We start from the raw sequence: 22351 nt of genomic DNA, 5'->3' as shown, positions 1-22351 counted from the left end.
TCCGGGGGTTAATTAGAAATGACCAGATGTGTAAACTAAACAGGTATACAAACTAAACGGACGGGAAAGAGAAATGCAAACACAGTAGTATGATACGTGATAGTGTCGTCTGAGCAATTTTACCTTTTTGGAACGGAACCAGACGAATGAAATTAAATATTTTCAATGCATTTTGTTACATGCGCACAATATTGTTCAAATAATTTCAATTGTATGATGTTTTAATAAATAACGATTTATTAAAATATCTTAAATTTAAATACAGTTAAAAAGCAGTTGTTTGCAAGTCCATCAGAAGTTGAATTATTAATTAAATGTATTTGTAACACGATAATTTATTTTTATCCATTTTTTCGAATTATAATATGTTTGTTACAGTGACATTATTGTAAGATTTTGAAACTGTTATTTTTTAGATTTATTCAACATTTTTTTGAAACAGAATAATGAAACAATTCTTGAAAAATGAAATAACAGAGTTAGAAGTAGACTGTTTATGCATTTGTGAGAAATTTTAATTCTCAAAAAAATTACAAAATAGCCTCGTACTTTTCAATTATTATTATTTACGCACTTTTCTAATATTATTTTCTTTATTACAATCAGAAACAGTTTTAATTATATTTCTCTAATGGTAATGCTGTTGTTAAGTTCTTTTGTTTGTTTAAAAATTTTATTTTAGTCAAATTGCTTTATTTTTTGGTGATCAAATTTCGAAGTTTCGCGAATATAAATTGCAACAAAGTTTTGAAAACTGTGTTTAACACTTTACCGACCGATAGCCTATTAATCAACTGTTTTACCGACCGATCGCCGATTAATCAACCGCTACCGGTCGGTAAAGTGTTAATACGATTAGTAAAAGAAATTGTTCAAGATAAGTAAATGTAACTTATAAACAACTGTTTTTTGAAGTTTCAAATCATAAAACAAGAAACTTTCTAAAATTCATTTTCTAGGGAAAAATTTTACCCTAAAAATGTCATAGTAGATACAATAATAAAAATTATTCCAAGAGACTCTGTCAATTTTCTAGTTTTTTTCCCCGAATATTGAATTTGTTCAAATCGCGTAAATATCAAACGAAAAATTTGGTTAAGTTTATATTCCACCGTAATTCGTAATAACATTCACGCAAACGCCATAAAAATTCTCTGTTATATCGTTAAAGGTTAGAAAGAAAATAGGTATAAAAAAGGCGATACGTTGTTTTTCAATGCTCGTGAATGATTCGAAAGGAACAGCGACGCGAACGTCGCGGAGACGTGGATCGCATTACGGGCCACATAATCGCGAAAGGAACAGCCGGGGGGTACCAGTTGCTTCGCAACCAGTTGCTCGTGCCAAAGGGTGGCGGCCACCCCTCGCGTACTTTCAGCAAAGAATCTCCCTCCCCCTCACCCACTCGTCTCCGGATGGCCCCGTGAAACCACTGTGACGGTGTCCAGACACCGCGTACGACCGTGGAACCGAAGTCTTATCCCCCCGGAATCGTCTCACCCTACGCAACCGAGATCCTTGTGGGGGCGAGTCGCAAACGCCACGCCTCCCTCGCGCGTCTATATAAGCCATCGGGACGTTGTGGAGACCTCACTTGCATCCCGGCCACGGTCAGGAGAGGGCACGCTAGCATCCACGAGGACCCGTTACGCGTTACATCCCCCCGGAAACCGTCGGTAGTCCTTGGGTCTCCATTTTGGTAACCGTGTGAGAGGGAAACGAGGGAAAGAGGAATCGAACGACGAGGAGCCATGAAGTTCTGCTTAGTGTGGTTGCTATGCTTCCTGGCCTTTCTCGCCGACATGACCCTCGGTAGCCCCTATTTCGACGATGGTGAGTACTATACTTTGTGTCTATATTAGGGTAAATATTGTTTTAAAATTTTTTTTTCTTTCTTTGGGGGGGAATTATGCGGGGAATTATTGGGGGGATTTATTACAAATGAGGATGTATGAGGTGGCGTAGAATGTAGCGATTGGGGAGCTTTAAGATGGAACTTTTTAACCCCAGAATGTAGTATTAATTTGTTTCGAATTTTCTTTTTTTTCTTTTGGGGAGATTATGTTGGATTATGATTCTTTGTTGGATTATGATTTATTACCGAGCAAAGGACGAAACAATGGTGGTGTAGAATGTTGCGATTTGGGAGTTTGAAGATGGAGGTTTTTAACCCCAGAATGTAGTATTAATTTGTTTATGTGTTTCGATTTATGTATTTGGATTCGAGTAATTTTTGATGAATTGTGAAATTTTGAGCTATTGATCCGATATCAGAGGAACAAGTGAATATGATTTTGAATATTTATAAACTCATTTGCCATTTGTACTTTGTTGCTTCAGACCTAACTTAGAACCTACAAATAAAAAAAAATTTCTGTTTATATTTTTGAACTTTTTAGCTATATATATGATTGTGAATATTTATAAACTCATTTGCCATTTGTACTTTGTTGCTTCAGACCTAACTTAGAACCTACAAATAAAAAAAAATTTCTGTTTATATTTTTGAACTTTTGAGCTGTTGTTTCGATATCAGAGAATTAGGTAAATATAATTGTGAATATTTATAAACTCATTTGCCATTTGTAATTTGTTGCTTCATACTCATAGAGAGAGATAGAATTATTATAAGTAGATTTTTGGATTTTTATGCAAATTTATATATTTATTAATGAAATTAATAAAATGAGAGCTTCATAGAGGGTTCTTTCAACCCCTAAATACAATAATATTCTTATCTTGAGTTTTTGTTATATTTTTGCATATTAAATGCACATTGTAGTTTTTTGAAAATTAAAATTAGTTTTTATAATACGATTTATTATGAGCAAAAGGATGAAAAAATGGCGGTGTAAAATATAGCTATAAAAGAGCTTAAAGATGGAACTTTTCAATGCAAATTAATTAAATTCAATGCAAAACTCAAATCTAACGGTCGAAAAATATAAATAAATTAATGCTTGCTTAGGCGACTGTAAAGTTTCAGTTTTTATTGTTTATGAAAGAGCTTTTTTTTATAGAAATTTCAATTTCAATTTATTTCATTAGTGTGATTATTAACAGTTCAATGAAGACAGTTTATTTTCTATTCTTTTTAGTAAATGTATACTTTATATATTAATAAAATTGCCATCCATTGCATTACTATGATTATTAACAGTTCAGTGAAGACAATTTATTTTCTATTTCTTTTTTTTTTTTTTAGTAAATTGTATACTTCACATTAATAAAATTGCTATTCAGTGACGATAAAGTTTCTGACAAAAGTGAAATGTTGTGAGTTTCCAAAAGGTTTCCAACAATTTTCTCTCAATTTTATAATACACAAACGAGTGTTACAAAAGCAGTTAATACGCTTTCCATTGTACGGCTAGTTTTAAGTTTTAAGTGAAAAATGAACTCGAAAGAAGATTATTTTAATAGCTTGATTTCAATCATCGATGTTAAAATTTCAAAATGGCTTAAATTTCTCCACGTTACATTGAAACGTCAACTTTTTTTTTTTGAGGATGTAGAAGACTTAGTTTGTTAGTTTGTTAGTTTGTTAGTTTGTTAGTTTGTTAGTTTGTTAGTTTGTTAGTTTGTTAGTTTGTTAGTTTGTTAGTTTGTTAGTTTGTTAGTTTGTTAGTTTGTTAGTTTGTTAGTTTGTTAGTTTGTTAGTTTGTTAGTTTATTTGTTTCTTAGTTTCCTAGTTTCTTAGTTTCTTAGTTTCCTAGTTTCTTAGTTTCCTAGTTTCCTAGTTTCTTAGTTTCTTAGTTTCCTAGTTTCCTAGTTTCCTAGTTTCTTAGTTTCTTAGTTTATTACTGATTTACAAAATGAAATCTCGTTTATTTCCTTCTCTCATTCCTGGTAAATGTCTGGGAAAATTAATTTTACTAGGATAACAAAAAATGTGTGTTGACATATGGCGGTTTAACTGAATAATTATGTTGAGTTGACCAAAAAATTCATTAAATTTTCCACATTTATTTAGACATCTGAATTTAATTACTCTGAATGTAACCTAAAATAGATTTGATAAAAATAGGAAAGAAATAAAAGAATACAATAATAAAATAGATTAGATATTACACAAATTAAAATATGTAACATATATTAGATAACCAAAAATTCATTTCAGTTAATCTTGTCCATATGAAATTAAAAAAAGTCCCTTTTTAGACAATTTTTATACAGGGTGTTCGGCCACCTCTAGCAAAAATTTTAATGAGCGATAGTAGAGGCGAAAATAAGACGAAAATCAAGAATACTAATTTGTTGATGGAAGCTTCGTTAAAAAGTTATTAACAATTAAATTCAAAAATTTCAAATCGTTCTGGAAAAATTATTTTCGGTCGCGGGGGCCAACTACAATCATTTTTGGTCAATATACATATCCTCGAAATCCTAACCATATTCGAGAAAAAAATTCCTTACTGAAAATATATTCTATGGCCAGGAATGTCACTTAGGCGAATCTTTAGAAAATCATAACTCCTGAACGGATTGGACGATTTTAATGTTTCAAACGGCAAACAACGTGTATTTTAGTGAAGAATATGTACAAATTCTAACAATATTGAGAAAGTTGTTCTTTGACCTCGTAAAATTAGAAAAACCCTCATAAAAATGGTCCAATTTTCTAACAGCCATAACTCCTAGAATAGTGAATATATATTGATAAAACTTTTTTCTGAAGTTAAGCCCATAGGTACCTATAAAAAAGTATTAGTCAAAATTTCCGTAGGGCGTCAAACAAAATTACTAAAAATCAAAAACCAATTTTTAAGAAAAATCGACAGTCTAAATTTTTCGGTGAAATTGAAAAGTTAAAATCACTCTAGAAAAATTATTTTCGATTACAGTAGTCGCTTATAGTCATTTTTGGTCATTAGACACACCCTCGAATTCTTACCAACTTTCGAAAAAAAAATTCGAGAAAGTGTGAAATTTTTCGACAAAACTAAAAAATTTCAAATCATTCTGAAAAAAATATTTTTAGTTACAGGGGTCAATTACAATAATTTTTGGTGAATAGACATACCCCCCGAATTCCTACGCATGATCGAGAAAAAAATTCGAGAATGTATGACATTTTTCGACAAAATTAAAATTTTCCAAATCGATCTAGAAAAATTATTTTCGGTTGCGGGGGTCAATTACAATAATTTTTAGTGAATAGACATACCCCCGAAATCCTACGCATAATCGACAAAAAAATTCGAGAAGGTATGACATTTTTCGACAAAATTAAAATTTTCCAAATCGATCTAGAAAAATTATTTTCGGTTGCGGGGTTTAATTACAATAATTTTTGGTGAATAGACATACCCCCGAATTCGAACCCATTTTCCAGAAAAAAATTCGAGAATATGTGAAATTTTTCGACAAAATTGAAAAATTTCAAATAATTCTAGAAAAATTATTTTCGGTTGCGGGGGTCAACTACAATCATTTTTGGTGAGCACACATACCTCCGAAATCCTATCTACTTTCGAGAAAAAAAATCGAGTAGGTTGTGAAATTTTTGCGGCGAAAAAAAATTTTTCAAATCGTTCTAAAAAAATTATTTTCGGTCGCGGGGATCAATTACAATCATTTTTTTTATCATTACACATACCTTCGAAATCGTACGCGCTTTCGAGAAAAAAATTCCTTGCTGAAAATCCAATTAGGTGCCTAAATTTTTCAACGGAGAAAAAAAATTGCAAATCGGTTGTGGAAAAATTATTTTCGGTCGCGGGGGTCAATTACAATCAGTTTTTGTCATTAGACACACCCACGAATTCCTGCCCACTTTCGCGAAAAAAAATAGAGAAGGTGTGAGATTGTTCGAGAAAATTAAAAAATTGCAAATCGTTGTGGAAAAAATTATTTTCGGTTGTAGGGTTCGATTACAGTCATTTTTGGTGAATAGACATACCCCCGAAATCTTGCGCATTTTCGAGAAAAAAATTCAGTAAGCGCGGCACTTTAAACGTTAATAACTTTTCAACGAAGCTTCCATCAACAAATTGGTATTCTTGATTTTCGTCTTATCTTGGCCTCCACTATCGCTCATTAAAATTTTTGCTAGAGGTGGCCGAACACCCTGTATATCCAACGTGTCTCTGTGTATTTCAAATATTATTAATTACATTTTAATCGAGTGTTTGTTAGCCAAAAATGACAAAAACTCGATTTTAACGATTCGAGAATTGTTTATTGCAAATTATGCGTGGGTTTCGAACGTACGTCCAACGTCATTGAGAGCGAGTAGTGATCAAGTTACACGTACGAGGTAAAATTGGAACTAAGAACAATATCGTCTATTTTTAGAACCGAGAACAATATCGTCTATTTTCAGAAACGAGTTCGATTTTCCATTCTTATTTTATACCGTGCCCATCACCACCGGTAAACGGTTTAATCGGTTTATTTTGAGGTTATGCCATTACGTGGGATAGGCGCTCCTTAATCGTATTAATTCGTTGACGACTATTCGCGGAGGCTACGCATATTTTATGACCTTTCTGTCACGATAACAGTCCGAGCATTGATCGAAGAACATTATGGTTACCAAACAATCCAACGCAATTTTATAAACGAGGTATAATAAAACGCTTATTAATCAATGACCATTAATTTTAAAATTGAAAAAGTTAGAAGCGATTCATTTCCTTTTCACATTCAATACTTTCCATTTCAATTTCTATGTTATTTTTGACAGATTTTTAAACCAACAATTAGCTCGAGTTCCAATAATCCAATCAAACGCTTATTAATCAATGACCATTAATTTCAAAATTGAAAAAATTCATTTTCTTTTCACATTTAATACTTTCCATTTCAATTTCTATGTATTTCTTAAAATATTCTCAAACCAAAAATTAGCTCAGTATTCATTTCTAGAAGATTAGTACGAATTTCTATTTCTATTTCTATTTCTGCATTTTATTGACCAAGCTTCAAGTATTGTATGCCTAAACACAGAGTAACAATTGTTTAAAATTTCAAACCTGCGTATAATATGTTAACACATTACCGACCGATATTAATCGACTTTTTTACCGGCCAACACTTACCGACCGATAGCGTATTGATCAACTTCTTTACCGACCAACGCTTACCGACCGATAGCCGATTAATCAACCGCTACCGGTCGGTAAAGTGTTAATTTAATCTGTCTGTTCTCACTCGAGTATAATTCGACACCTCGTGGTCTAGATTGTCAGCGCTATAGTAGATATTTCACGCAGGATTGCGGCTAGTAGTATGAACCCATGTTCAGTCAGACGTATGCTCATCGAAACTGTTGCGTTTGGTGGTTTACTCAAACGTTGACGACTGTCACTTGCAGTTGTGTTTCGAACCAGTCCAACCACGAATTTTACTTGCATTATTAACAGAAGACAAGCTCCCAATCGATTAATTTTTAATTGAAATTATATCTCCGAAGATTAGAGAATTCCAAGCACCACAAATTAAAACGATTTTACCTCGAATCTTATTCACGATTAATTAGTTTCTCGAAAGACGAACTATAGGATGTTTGTTCACTTGTTAGTATTTTGAAAATTTTACAACTATTTTTTTTTAAATTAATATCAACGTGAATTTCTTCGTTTGATAATTATTTGAAATTCTTCTTCGATCAATTATTGTTTTGAAATTTGGAAAACTTCGTTTACTGAATTTTACAAATTCTCCTGCAATTAAATAATGTTTACAACTATTTATTTTAAAATTAATATCAACGTGAATTTCTTCGTTTGATAATTATTTGAAATTCTTCTTCGATCAATTATTGTTTTGAAATTTGGAAAACTTCGTTTACTGAATTTTACAAATTCTCCTGCGATTAAATAATGTTTACAACTATTTATTTTAAAATTAATATCAACGTGAATTTCTTCGTTTGATAATTATTTGAAATTCTTCTTCGATCAATTATTGTTTTGAAATTTGGAAAACTTCGTTTACTGAATTTTACAAATTCTCCTGCAATTAAATAATGTTTACAACTATTTATTTTAAAATTAATATCAACGTGAATTTCTTCGTTTGATAATTATTTGAAATTCTTCTTCGATCAATTATTGTTTTGAAATTTGGAAAACTTCGTTTACTGAATTTTACAAATTCTCCTACGATTAAATAATGTTTACAACTATTTATTTTAAAATTAATATCAACGTGAATTTCTTCGTTTGATAATTATTTGAAATTCTTCTTCGATCAATTATTGTTTTGAAATTTGGAAAACTTCGTTTACTGAATTTTACAAATTCTCCTGCAATTAAATAATGTTTACAACTATTTATTTTAAAATTAATATCAACGTGAATTTCTTCGTTTGATAATTATTTGAAATTCTTCTTCGATCAATTATTGTTTTGAAATTTGGAAAACGTCGTTTACTGAATTTTACAAATTCTCTTACAATTAAATAATGTTTACAACTATTTATTTTAAAATGAATATCAACGTGAATTTCTTCGTTTGATATTTATTTGAAATTCTTCTTCGATCAATTATTGTTTTGAAATTTGGAAAACTTCGTTTACTGAATTTTACAAATTCTCCTGCGATTAAATAATGTTTACAACTATTTATTTTAAAATTAATATCAACGTGAATTTCTTCGTTTGATAATTATTTGAAATTCTTCTTCGATCAATTATTGTTTTGAAATTTGGAAAACTTCGTTTACTGAATTTTACAAATTCTCCTGCAATTAAATAATGTTTACAACTATTTATTTTAAAATGAATATCAACGTGAATTTCTTCGTTTGATAATTATTTGAAATTCTTCTTCGATCAATTATTGTTTTGAAATTTGGAAAACTTCGTTTACTGAATTTTACAAATTCTCCTACGATTAAATAATGTTTACAACTATTTATTTTAAAATTAATATCAACGTGAATTTCTTCGTTTGATAATTATTTGAAATTCTTCTTCGATCAATTATTGTTTTGAAATTTGGAAAACTTCGTTTACTGAATTTTACAAATTCTCCTACGATTAAATAATGTTTACAACTATTTATTTTAAAATTAATATCAACGTGAATTTCTTCGTTTGATAATTATTTGAAATTCTTCTTCGATCAATTATTGTTTTGAAATTTGGAAAACTTCGTTTACTGAATTTTACAAATTCTCCTGCGATTAAATAATGTTTACAACTATTTATTTTAAAATGAATATCAACGTGAATTTCTTCGTTTGATAATTATTTGAAATTCTTCTTCGATCAATTATTGTTTTGAAATTTGGAAAACGTCGTTTACTGAATTTTACAAATTCTCCTGCAATTAAATAATGTTTACAACTATTTATTTTAAAATGAATATCAACGTGAATTTCTTCGTTTGATAATTATTTGAAATTCTTCTTCGATCAATTATTGTTTTGAAATTTGGAAAACTTCGTTTACTGAATTTTACAAATTCTCCTGCAATTAAATAATGTTTACAACTATTTATTTTAAAATGAATATCAACGTGAATTTCTTCGTTTGATAATTATTTGAAATTCTTCTTCGATCAATTATTGTTTTGAAATTTGGAAAACTTCGTTTACTGAATTTTACAAATTCTCCTACGATTAAATAATGTTTACAACTATTTATTTTAAAATTAATATCAACGTGAATTTCTTCGTTTGATAATTATTTGAAATTCTTCTTCGATCAATTATTGTTTTGAAATTTGGAAAACTTCGTTTACTGAATTTTACAAATTCTCCTGCAATTAAATAATGTTTACAACTATTTATTTTAAAATTAATATCAACATGAAATTCTTCTTTGAATAATAATTTTATTTCTTTAATCATTTTATTAACACATTACCGACCGATAGCATATTAATCGACTTTTTTACCGGCCAACGCTTACCGACCGATAGCGTATTAATCAACTGTTTTACCGACCAACGCTTACCGACCGATAGCCGATTAATCAACCGCTATCAGTCGGTAAAGTTGTAAAATTCTTTCCTCGAAAATTTAAGAACGTCGTAAACAGTATTTTGGGAAGTCTCGAATTAACAATTCTTCCTTTAATTTCTTTGACGATCAGTGACCAAGTGTTGCATTGTGGGAAATCAAAGGAATTTCCTTCGAAAAATGGACGTGTCTCGCGAAATTCTTCTTCGAATAATTATTTTATTTCTTTAACAATTTTATTAAAATTCTTTCCTCGAAAATTTGAGAACGTCGTAAACAGTATTTTGGGAAGTCTCGAATTAACAATTCTTCCTTTAATTTCTTTGACGATCAGTGACCAAGTGTTGCATTGTGGGAAATCAGAGGAATTTCCTTCGAAAAATGGACGTGTCTCGCGAAATTCTTCTTCGAATAATTATTTTATTTCTTTAACAATTTTATTAAAATTCTTTCCTCGAAAATTTGAGAACGTCGTAAACAGTATTTTGGGAAGTCTCGAATTAACAATTCTTCTTTTAGAATTTGTAATATCGCGTGTACTTAACGTGCGGTTGCGCGCGCAGGCCGAGAGAGCGAACACACATGCGCGCGCAGCCTACGAGGGTCCCAACGGTTGGAACGTGCCAGAAAGTTCTACAGAGCGCATGCGCACTTTGAATAGACTTTCCAACAGTCAGCGACCGAGTGTTGTGTTGCGTTGTGGGACACCAAAAGAATTTCCTCAGAAAAATCGACGTGTCTCGCGATATTGCCATTGTTCCGTGCAAGTGACCTTCGATTACATAAATATTAATCGTCCAGTCGCGGAATTTCTCTCTTTCATGATTCATTTTTCGCATAACGTGTTAAATCGATTCGAGCGCGTTGGTATTCGATGAAACGTGTTACGCAATCACTATGATTGCAAAGAAACGAAACCATCGTCGAAGTGGTAATCGACCTTGGGGAATAGTTTAATTGAACGTGCGTTTAATTAACTTGAACAGCTTCTCCAACCTCGTATCGAGCATTTAGAACGCGGAAATGTCTGACAACGTCTGGAGTCAACCATTTAAGCGAATTTGTCGAATTGTAAAGTTCGTAGTTGTCCAAAATCGCAATTAAAAGTCTTGCAATGAATTTCAACGAAGACACGTTGGAAAATATTTTTCGTTGCATGCACTGATCACAGAGAAAGTGAACTAATCGCGTTGCTAATGTCAAGTTTATATATGTACGCTATACTAATTATAAACACGCGATTATTACTCAACTATTACATACAAAACAGGGAAACAGCTGTTTAATTGGGGATGAAAACAGAGTTAGGTAAAACGTGCTCTGATTAATGATGTAAACTCGTTAGGATTATTGAGTAATCGATAATAATTGTTTAATGAATAGAAGAAATAATCAAAGTTGTAATCAAAAGTCGAGATTTATGAATACACTTTTTATCGAATCAGTAATGTATTTTTAACAAAAAAAACTGTGAATATTTTTTGGAATGTACATATTATATTTATTATTGACATAGTTTCAGAATATATTCGTTATGGATTCAGTTCGCGGTCCAGTAATTTAAATTATTGTTCCTGCAGTTCGGGAATGGAATTTGCAATTTCAAGATCAAATTATTATGATTGTTATTCCTGGAATATTACGGTAACGAAGTGGTTTCGACCCACTGGTGTTGTACACGTGACTGTGAACGAAATAATGAGATATCGCGACATTCGTATTAACGCGTACGCGAAATTTATGCGTCAAAGTGTCCTTTAACGCTGATTTACATCGCGAAATAACCAGAAATACCCGTTACGTTAACGAAATAATTCATTTCTCGCTGTTCGTTCCACGAAATTCCGAGAATTTCAAAACTACGTCGAAAGTTTCTTTCTGTTTGCAAATGGAATCTTTCCAAGAAGCTTTTATTTCGCGTTTCTTAAGGGTGGCAATTAGAAATATCGTTTCCGAAGTATTTTTATTTACAATTAAATCAATTTCTTCGTGGAGAGAATTTATGCAAATACTTCGTTGTCTCTCGAAGCAGAATTTTCTTGAAATATAGGGTTAGGTCTGGAATAAGTCTGAATTAAGTCTGGGTTAGATCTGGAATAAGTCTGAATTAAGTCTGGGTTAGGTCTGGGTTAGGTCTGGATTAAGTCCGGGTTAGGTCTGGATTAGGTCTGGACTAGGTCTGGGTTAGGTCTGGGTTAGGTTTGAATTAAGTCTGGGTTAGGTCTGGATTAAGTCTGGGTTAGGTCTGGGTTAGGTCTGGATTAGGTCTGGGTTAGGTCTGGGTTAGGTCTGGATTAAGTCTGGGTTAGGTCTGGGTTAGGTCTGAATTAAGTCTGGGTTAGGTCTGGGTTAGGTCTGGATTAAGTATGGGTTAGGTCTGGGTTAGGTCTGGGTTAGGTCTGGATTAAGTCTGGGTTAGGTCTGGGTTAGGTCTGGGTTAGGTCTGAATTAAGTCTGGGTTAGGTCTGTGTTAGGTCTGGGTTAGGTCTGGGTTAGGTCTGGGTTAGGTTTCAATTAAGTCTGGGTTAGGTCTGGGTTAGGTCTGAATTAAGTCTGGGTTAGGTCTGGAATAAGTCTGAATTAAGTCTGGGTTAGGTCTGGGTTAGGTCTGGGTTAGGTTTGAATTAAGTCTGGGTTAGGTCTGGGTTAGGTCTGAATTAAGTCTGGGTTAGGTCTGGAATAAGTCTGAATTAAGTCTGGGTTAGGTCTGGAATAAGTCTGAATTAAATCCTAACCTAGACTTTAAGACCATACCTAACCTAGACTTAATTCAGACTTATTCCAGACCTAACCCAGACCTAACCCAGACTTAATTCAGACCTAACCCAGACCTAACCCAGACTTAATCCAGACCTAACCCAGACCTAACCCAGACTTAATTCAGACCTAAACCAGACCTAACCCAGACTAAATCCAGACCTAACCCAGACCTAACCCAGACTTAATCCAGACCTAACCCAGACCTAACCCAGACTTAATCCAGACCTAACCCAGACCTAACCCAGACTTAATCCAGACCTAACCCAGACCTAACCCAGATTTAATCCAGACCTAACCCAGACCTAACCCAGACTTAATCCAGACCTAACCCAGACCTAACCCAGACTTAATCCAGACCTAACCCAGACCTAACCCAGATTTAATCCAGACCTAACCCAGACCTAACCCAGACTTAATCCAGACCTAACCCAGACCTAACCCAGACTTAATCCAGACCTAACCCAGACCTAACCCAGACTTAATCCAGACCTAATCCAGACCTAACCCAGACCTAACCAAATTAAGTCTGGGTTAGGTCTGGAATAAGTCTGAATTAAGTCAAAGTGTCCTTTAACATTGATTTACATCGCGAAATAACCAGAAATACCCGTTACGTTAACGAAATAATTCATTTCTCGTTGCTCGTTCCACGAAATTCCGAGAATTTCAAGCTTCTGTCGAAAGTTTCTTTCTGTTTGTAATGGAATCTTTCGAGGAAGCTTTTGTTTCGCGTTGTTTAACCCCTTAACGTTCATATTCTTCGGGTTAACCAACAATGATCAGTTTTCTTTATTAGATTTGTTTCTAAAAATACGGTTTTCGTTAATTACAATGTTGTATCTAACGTATAATTTGAAGGAAAGCAAATATTATCATCCCTTAAACCGTTGGATTAAACAAATATTGTTTTTCAAAGCAGTCAGTCTCGGGCATGAACGTTAAGGGGTTAAGGGTGGCAATTAGAAGTGTCGTTTCGGAGTATTTTTATTTACAATTAAATAAATTTCTTCGCCAGAGAATTTATGCAAATACTTCGTTGCCTCTCGAGACAGAATTTTCTTGGAATATAGGGTTAGGTCTGGAATAATTAAATTAAAGTTTTCAATTTTGCTCGCGAGAGCCAATTAATTTCTGTTTTTAATTCATTATCTAAGGAATGGCGGATCTTCTGATTTTCATGTATACTTATGGATTTCGAGTGTACATATATTCATACTGTTAAATCTAAACCACACAAAATTGATTTTCTCGTCGCCATTGCTGTTTCTCAGGCTTTTCCAGCCCCGTGTTAATATTTGTTCGCAACGTTTAATAGGAAACGAAAGTTCACGCTATGGTAATTTATGGTTATCATGAAAACTGATGATATCCAACCTTGACGAAAAAGGCGGGAAATGGATTTTGAAATTCTTCTCAAGGATTTCTCGAACAGTTTATAATTTTTCAAGTTAAGAGTTCCTTTGAAAGCTAAATAAAATTAAAATAATCGAGTAAATAAATAATAATTAAAATACACTAAAATATTTAAAAAATGGTTCTCTTTTCTCATAAACTCAGACAAAGGGGCGATTCAAACATAATTTTGATAAAAAATACGCCCCATATTTGCAAAATAAATGTATTTAAAAAATCATTAAAAATTACATATATCAATATTAAATTTCAACTTAAATTATTTCTGTAAATTTAAACTTTAACAGTTTCGAACATTCAATTTTATTATTTCGATTATTCTCTGTACATTCTGTGAGAAACATTCTTGGCAAATTTCTCGTTTTCCTAGTTTAACAACGGAAGCTTCATCAATTCTGAATGTTAATCGACAAATAAACTATTCACTGCTTCGCACTTCTTTCATTTTCAATACATAGAAATCAGCAGACAATGGGTATCAATTTCTCGAGTTACAGTTCCAATGAATTGGACTCTTTTCATAAGACTGCTTTAATAGCATTGTTGTTTTTGTTTCGTTTTATTGGAAATACATCAAACGATGCTCTTTGTGCAATTTAACATTTTCAAGCAAAGTTTTCTCGATGTAAATCACTAAATTTCATGAATACTCAATGTAACAATTTTTATTCAATTCACCACTCGTGTGGGGCATGGTATAATTCACAAAACAATGGAATAAAAAATTCAAATTAAAATCTGAACAGAATTGATGAATAATCAGATTAAATTCAAATTCAACAAACACTGAAAAATATGTGGTTTCATTTGTACGTTGAAGTCAGACTTTTTTGGGGCAAATTTGAATGATTATTACTAAACTGTGGATATTTATGCATTTAATTTGAAAAAAAACTACAAAATTCTGTTAATATGCAAGAATATAATCAATACTTAAAACAAGGTACGAATTATTATATCTAGGGGTTAAGACAACCCCCTACAAAGCTCTAATTTCATTAATTTTATCAATAAAAAAAGAAACGTTCAAAGAAACTAAAATATGAATTTGTATGTCTAGTTATTATTAATAGCACAAACTATACTAGAAAATACGTAAAGTATCTCAAGAATTGCATACAATTACTCCCACTCGTGTTTGTACAATTTAATAATAGTTTATTATAAATGATGAGAAGCTTTTTTTATTATCAATTGCACTTAAAACTGGTATACGTCCATTTTGTTACACATTGAGACACAAGATTAAGAATAAATTGAAAAAAGAAACTTGTCAAGGGTTGTGTCACGTTGAAAACATCGCTTCTCCTCCGATCATCGACGTTAAGCTGCATTGGTCGCGGTCAGTGCTAGGATGGGTGACCGTTTGGGGAAAACTCCACGTATTGTTGATTTCTTTGTATACTATTTGCATTATCTATACCTCTCTATCAGTTTTCTAATTACTTACTATTAAAAAAAGAGCAAAAACAAGCTACACTTCGTAAATAGAGAAAAATAACACAGTGTAATATAAAACAGAACATTTGGTAGAAATAAATAGAAAAATTCATAAGAAACACAACTCTATGTTCGTGTATAAGTGAATCACTATATTCTAGTGTACAAATACGAAGTAACTGTAACACGAAATAACAAAATAATAATAAAAATTCAAATACAGATACACAACACAGTTTCAAGAGACAGGAACGAAAACTTTCCACAAGAAAAACACAATCAACGCTTGTCTGTTGATTCTTGTTTCTTACGAATTGCTCTTAAAACTGGTATACGTCCATTTTGTTGTACATTGAGACACAAGATTAAGAATAAATTGAAAAAAGAAACTTGTCAAGGGTTGTGTCACGTTGAAAACATCGCTTCTCCTCCGATCATCGACGTTAAGCTGCATTGGTCGCGGTCAGCGCTAGGATGGGTGACCGTTTGGGGAAAACTCCACGTATTGTTGATTTCTTTGTATACTATTTGCATTATCTATACCTCTCTATCAGTTTTCTAATTACTTACTATTAAAAAAAGAGCAAAAACAAGCTACACTTCGTAAATAGAGAAAAATAACACAGTGTAATATAAAACAGAACATTTGGTAAAAATAAATAGAAAAATTCATAAGAAACACTGAACTGAAGAATGAAAAAACATATACCCATATATGGATGACATGATCTCTCACTAAGCAGCTAAAACAATTAATTCTCATGATTACATATCAAAGAAACTAAATCTAGATAGAAGTCTTGAATTTTAGTCTGTAAAACTAAATTCGATAACAAATGATGGGGGGTGCGCTAGTTTCCAAGTTGTCCGACAACAAAGTTTCGTTTCCCTGGACAATTTTAGGGGTTAGATATGGCAGTCAATGTTGTTAATCGATGATACAAGGAAATATTTCCAATTTACTTTGTTCTGTTACGTATTTCTTTGTTGCAGAAGACGATGCAGCGCAGATTGCAGCAGATTCAGACTATGCAGACAACGCGTTGGAGAACCTGATGCGAGCAGCTCAACAAAAGTGAGTATTTATCATCATATCAACCATCGTTGTCCTTTCTTCCTGACAAAATGTGCTTCCTTCTTCCCTAATGATTTGTAACTAACTCTATTTCTTGAATTTCTTATTTATTGATACATTCACCATGCACATTGAAGGTTTAACAATCTTGCGACAAAAAATAAAAGCAGTAATCACTTTAAAACACTCCTCGAACCATAGTTTATTCAAACACTCGAGTAATTTAAATTAATAACGATCCATGATTCACTCCGTACTAGACTGAGGATTTTTCTGCAAATTTTTATTAATAAAATGAATTAAATGGAAGCTTCGTAGAGTACTGTCGCAATCCCCAAATATAATTTTTATCTTGCTTCAAGTTTTTCTTATATTTTTACACGTTAAGTCCATTTTGTAGTTTCTTTTGAGAATTAAAAACCTTCACAGACTGCTCTGCACATTTTAGTGTTCCAAAACTGTAATTATCCTCACAAATCATAGAAAGGGGACATACGATGGATCCATCGATAGAGCATCAAGAAAAAACGTACTGTACCAAATTTTAACCCTCTATCTTGTTTGGAAGGGTAGTTATTGCGAAAATTCGGATTAACGAATTTCTGCCTATTTCCCCTATTTAATCGAGTACGAAAAATTATGAAAAAAATCTGGTGCATTGTGGTTATTGAGATACGTGTTTGAGAATTTTTTCCGATTTTTCGATTCCAAATCCTAGGCGTGAAAAATTGAAAACGCAAAAAAACACAGAAAAATACGGATTTCGTATTGAAGCTTTCGAGACACTAGATTTCTATAATTACTGTAAATGCGTATTGTCATTGGCTATCTCCCTGAATTTTTTCCGATTTTTTGGTAGGGTGCGCCGTAGTAGGAAAAATCAAAAACCGATTTTTTCGACGTTTTTCGCGTGAAAAAGCATCTTATACTTTGAAGTATAATTAGAAATATAATTATAAATGTTTAAAACCATACAATATAGTTATCTATTAAAGAGAATACAAAAATTCAAAGTATAGGATGCTTTTTCACGCGAAAAACGTCGAAAAAATCGGTTTTTGATTTTTGCTACTACGGCGCACCATACCAAAAAATCGGAAAAAATTCAGGGACATAACCAATGACAATACGCATTTACAGTAATTATAGAAATCTAGGGTCTCGAAAGCTTCAATACGAAATCGGTATTTCTCTGCGTTTTTAATTTTTCACGCCCAGGATTTGGAATCAAAAAATCTGAAAAAATTCAGGGAGATAGCCAATGACAATACGCATTTACAGTAATTATAGAAATCTAGTGTCTCGAAAGCTTCAATACGAAATCGGTATTTTTCTGCGTTTTTAATTTTTCACGCCCAGGATTTGGAATCGAAAAATCTGAAAAAATTCAGGGAGATAGCCAATGACAATACGCATTTACAGTAATTATAGAAATCTAGGGTCTCGAAAGCTTCGATACGAAATCGGTATTTTTCTGCGTTTTTAATTTTTCACGCCCAGGATTTGGAATCGAAAAATCTGAAAAAATTCAGGGAGATAGCCAATGACAATACGCATTTACAGTAATTATAGAAATCTAGTGTCTCGAAAGCTTCGATACGAAATCGGTATTTTTCTGCGTTTTTAATTTTTCACGCCTAGGATTTGGAATCAAAAAATCTGAAAAAATTCAGGGAGATAGCCAATGACAATACGCATTTACAGTAATTATAGAAATCTAGTGTCTCGAAAGCTTCCATACGAAATCGGTATTTTTCTGCGTTTTTAATTTTTCACGCCTAGGATTTGGAATCAAAAAATCTGAAAAAATTCAGGGAGATAGCCAATGACAATACGCATTTACAGTAATTATAGAAATCTAGGGTCTCGAAAGCTTCGATACGAAATCGGTATTTTTCTGCGTTTTTAATTTTTCACGCCCAGGATTTGGAATCGAAAAATCTGAAAAAATTCAGGAAGATAGCCAATGACAATACGCATTTACAGTAATTATAGAAATCTAGTGTCTCGAAAGCTTCAATACGAAATCGGTATTTTTCTGCGTTTTTAATTTTTCACGCCCAGGATTTGGAATCGAAAAATCGGAAAAAATTCAGGGAGATAGCCAATGACAATACGCATTTACAGTAATTATAGAAATCTAGGGTCTCGAAAGCTTCAATACGAAATCGGTATTTTTCTGCGTTTTTAATTTTTCACGCCCAGGATTTGGAATCGAAAAATCTGAAAAAATTCAGGGAGATAGCCAATGACAATACGCATTTACAGTAATTATATAAATCTAGCGTCTCGAAAGCTTCAATACGAAATCGGTATTTCTCTGCGTTTTTAATTTTTCACGCCCAGGATTTGGAATCGAAAAATCTGAAAAAATTCAGGGAGATAGCCAATGACAATACGCATTTACAGTAATTATAGAAATCTAGTGTCTCGAAAGCTTCAATACGAAATCGGTATTTTTCTGCGTTTTTAATTTTTCACGCCCAGGATTTGGAATCGAAAAATCGGAAAAAATTCAGGGAGATAGCCAATGACAATACGCATTTACAGTAATTATAGAAATCTAGGGTCTCGAAAGCTTCAATACGAAATCGGTATTTTTCTGCGTTTTTAATTTTTCACGCCCAGGATTTGGAATCGAAAAATCTGAAAAAATTCAGGGAGATAGCCAATGACAATACGCATTTACAGTAATTATAGAAATCTAGTGTCTCGAAAGCTTCAATACGAAATCGGTATTTTTCTGCGTTTTTAATTTTTCACGCCCAGGATTTGGAATCAAAAAATCTGAAAAAATTCAGGGAGATAGCCAATGACAATACGCATTTACAGTAATTATAGAAATCTAGTGTCTCGAAAGCTTCAATACGAAATCGGTATTTTTCTGCGTTTTTAATTTTTCACGCCCAGGATTTGGAATCAAAAAATCTGAAAAAATTCAGGGAGATAGCCAATGACAATACGCATTTACAGTAATTATAGAAATCTAGGGTCTCGAAAGCTTCGATACGAAATCGGTATTTTTCTGCGTTTTTAATTTTTCACGCCCAGGATTTGGAATCGAAAAATCTGAAAAAATTCAGGGAGATAGCCAATGACAATACGCATTTACAGTAATTATAGAAATCTAGTGTCTCGAAAGCTTCAATACGAAATCGGTATTTTTCTGCGTTTTTAATTTTTCACGCCCAGGATTTGGAATCGAAAAATCGGAAAAAATTCAGGGAGATAGCCAATGACAATACGCATTTACAGTAATTATAGAAATCGAGGGTCTCGAAAGCTTCAATACGAAATCCGTATTTTTCTGTGTTTTTTTGCGTTTTCAATTTTTCACACCTAGGATTTGGAATCGAAAAATCGGAAAAAATTCTCAAACACGTATCTCAATAACCACAATGCACCAGATTTTTTTCATAATTTTTCTACTCGATTAAATAGGGGAAATAGGCACAAACTCGTTAATCCGAATTTTCTCAATAACTACCCTTCCAAACAAGATAGAGGGTTAAAATTTAGACTAAATAAGTACTTAAAGCGTTTACAATTGCTAGAAATAGTTTCATTCGTTTGGAGATCATCCTCCTCATCCTGTTCCAAACTTTTGATGCCTCTATGTCTCCTGCAAGGCATTGTTTAGATTCCCCTAATCTCGAGTAGACGTACCTCGTTGATCTACCTGTTTAGGCGGGCGTGCGTGAAACGTGGAGGCAACTGCGACCACAGGCCCAACGACTGTTGCAACAGCTCCAGCTGCAGATGCAATCTGTGGGGCACCAATTGCCGCTGCCAGCGAGTGGGGTTCTTCCAGAAATGGGGCTAAAATGTCTTCCAGGCCGCTCACTCCGATGCACAATTCCTATAATTTCGTTTTTCTTTCATTTTTCCTACCAAACGTTTCGCCTCACCGCTTCAAGGACGATCGTCGGATCGTCGATCGTCGAGATCTCGTTTTAGCTTCACTAGCGCCACTTTGGGACCTCGAACGTCCTTACTAGAATCATAGTTAGCTAGCAAACGTGCTTAGTTTTCTATTTACGCGATCCTCAGCTCATCCAGCGAGAGATTTGTTAGCTGGGAACACCCGAAATGAGCCTCACAGATGGCGCACTTTTCTACGAATTTACTGCACGATTCATTTAAAAGTCGACGACTTTTTGTTCTCCATTATTGCCTTCGTTTCCCATCCAAATCCAGTGAATCTCTCTATTCTGTTCCCTGTACCTTTTATTCCCTTATTTTCTTCAAATCCACGTTATGGAACAATGAGACTTCCATCGATCTTGATCCCTCTTATTTTACATACGTTAGTCCTGTACGATCGTTACCAGTTGCAGTTTGCTACGAATTAATCTGTACTTCGAGGCCTTGCGCAACTCTGTGAATAAAGAAACCCCATCGAGGCGCGGACGAAAGGAAAATGGCGCGTTTTTACTGTCTTCGACGCTTGATAATTTTTATTTCGTGGAAAGAAACGAGACTGCTGTTAATTACGAATTACGAATTACGAATTCTAGGCTCGAGTAAACCGATCTAACGACAATGAGCGAATTACTTTAAGCATTTTACGATAAGTGAAGTTTGAATTGCGACAAAGTTATTCGTTTCGTAAAAATGGCGCGAGAATTCGAAAAGCATGCAATTTGTTTAGACGATTGAGTTCCGATTTCTATTTCTGTTAGAGACATTTTCTACGTAATTTGGAACCTGTGTGAAATTGTGTAAAATAGGAAGAAAGCGTGGAGATTGGTGTTTTTGGTCCGTGATCTTCTTCGATTTAGCAGAAATTGGAAGCTTGAGACGAGTTTTGAGAGACGAGAGAAATTTTTGGATACTCTGTCCTCTGATTGGCGTTTCTTCTAGCCACTTTATCCAATCAGACGACAGTGTGTTGCTTTTATAGTCGCTATCGAAGAGGATCATGCCTGATAACGTAGATCGATTGAAATTGCGAGGCACAAATGATGAAAATCTCTCCTATTGAATTTTAAACGTACTTACCTACGTCTATGCATACTAATTATACATTTCAAATACAATAATGGATGTTATCGTATCGTATAGGAAGGTGGATGTACATGTACCGATATATTATGGAAATATAATATATATTATATATTTACTAGCAACAGATTACTCTCGCCTGTATTTCCCACCCTGGTACGAAATCCTTCTATTTTGTATTTAGATCAAGGACTGACAAAAACCCGTTGGTATTTTAACGAACGAATATATTTAACAGAAAAGAAAGACAAACGATAATTCGACGATAATCTCGTCCACGTTGTCCGTTAACGTAACGGTCGGGCCAGCTGTGTCAACAATGGCGCCGAACGTTCGCGGAACGAAGGCACACGAAAACGAGAGCATGTCTTTTACACGCGGCACTATGATTCACTCTCGTTACATTGTAATCATTCTTCGACACGTACTGTGTGGAGAAAACCAAATACAGAATTGGAAATTGGACATTTACATGAAACAATGAAACACGAAGGTGGGTCGGTGATAGTATGGGGGTGTATGGCCGCCAGTGGCACCGGGAATTTAATATTTATTGACGGAATACTTGATAAATACAAGTATTTAAATATTTTAAAGAATAATCTTAAAGAAAGTGCCAGTAAACTAGAATTAGGATTATTGGCAGATTTCCACTTCCAACAAGATAATGATCCCGAGGCATACTGCTGGAATTGTAAAAGAATGGATCGTATATAACACACCACGCATGTTAATTATTCCACCGC

General features: G+C 33.3%; 1 protein-coding gene across 2 annotated transcripts; it reads left to right on the top strand.

Annotated features, from left to right (window-relative positions):
- Positions 1-1240: 1240 nt before the first annotated feature.
- Positions 1241-21680, top strand: LOC122402839 (U8-agatoxin-Ao1a-like). Of its 2 annotated transcripts, none has more exons than XM_043405969.1 (3): positions 1241-1833; positions 16520-16601; positions 20289-21680. In XM_043405969.1, exons 1-3 carry the CDS (start codon positions 1752-1754, stop codon positions 20422-20424), a joined length of 300 nt encoding a protein of 99 aa, XP_043261904.1. In that variant the 5' UTR covers positions 1241-1751; the 3' UTR covers positions 20425-21680. The 2 variants fall into 2 exon arrangements, with proteins under 2 accessions (XP_043261904.1, XP_043261903.1); XM_043405968.1 differs by having other exon boundaries at positions 20262-21680.
- Positions 21681-22351: the final 671 nt, after the last annotated feature.

The sequence above is a fragment of the Colletes gigas genome, unplaced genomic scaffold (assembly GCF_013123115.1).
Source record: "Colletes gigas isolate AHSC1104 unplaced genomic scaffold, ASM1312311v1 Colletes_gigas_Sc00040, whole genome shotgun sequence".
Taxonomy (NCBI): Eukaryota; Metazoa; Arthropoda; class Insecta; order Hymenoptera; family Colletidae; genus Colletes; species Colletes gigas.
Note: the sequence above shows the minus strand (reverse complement) of the source record. Positions and strands in the feature narration are given on the sequence as shown.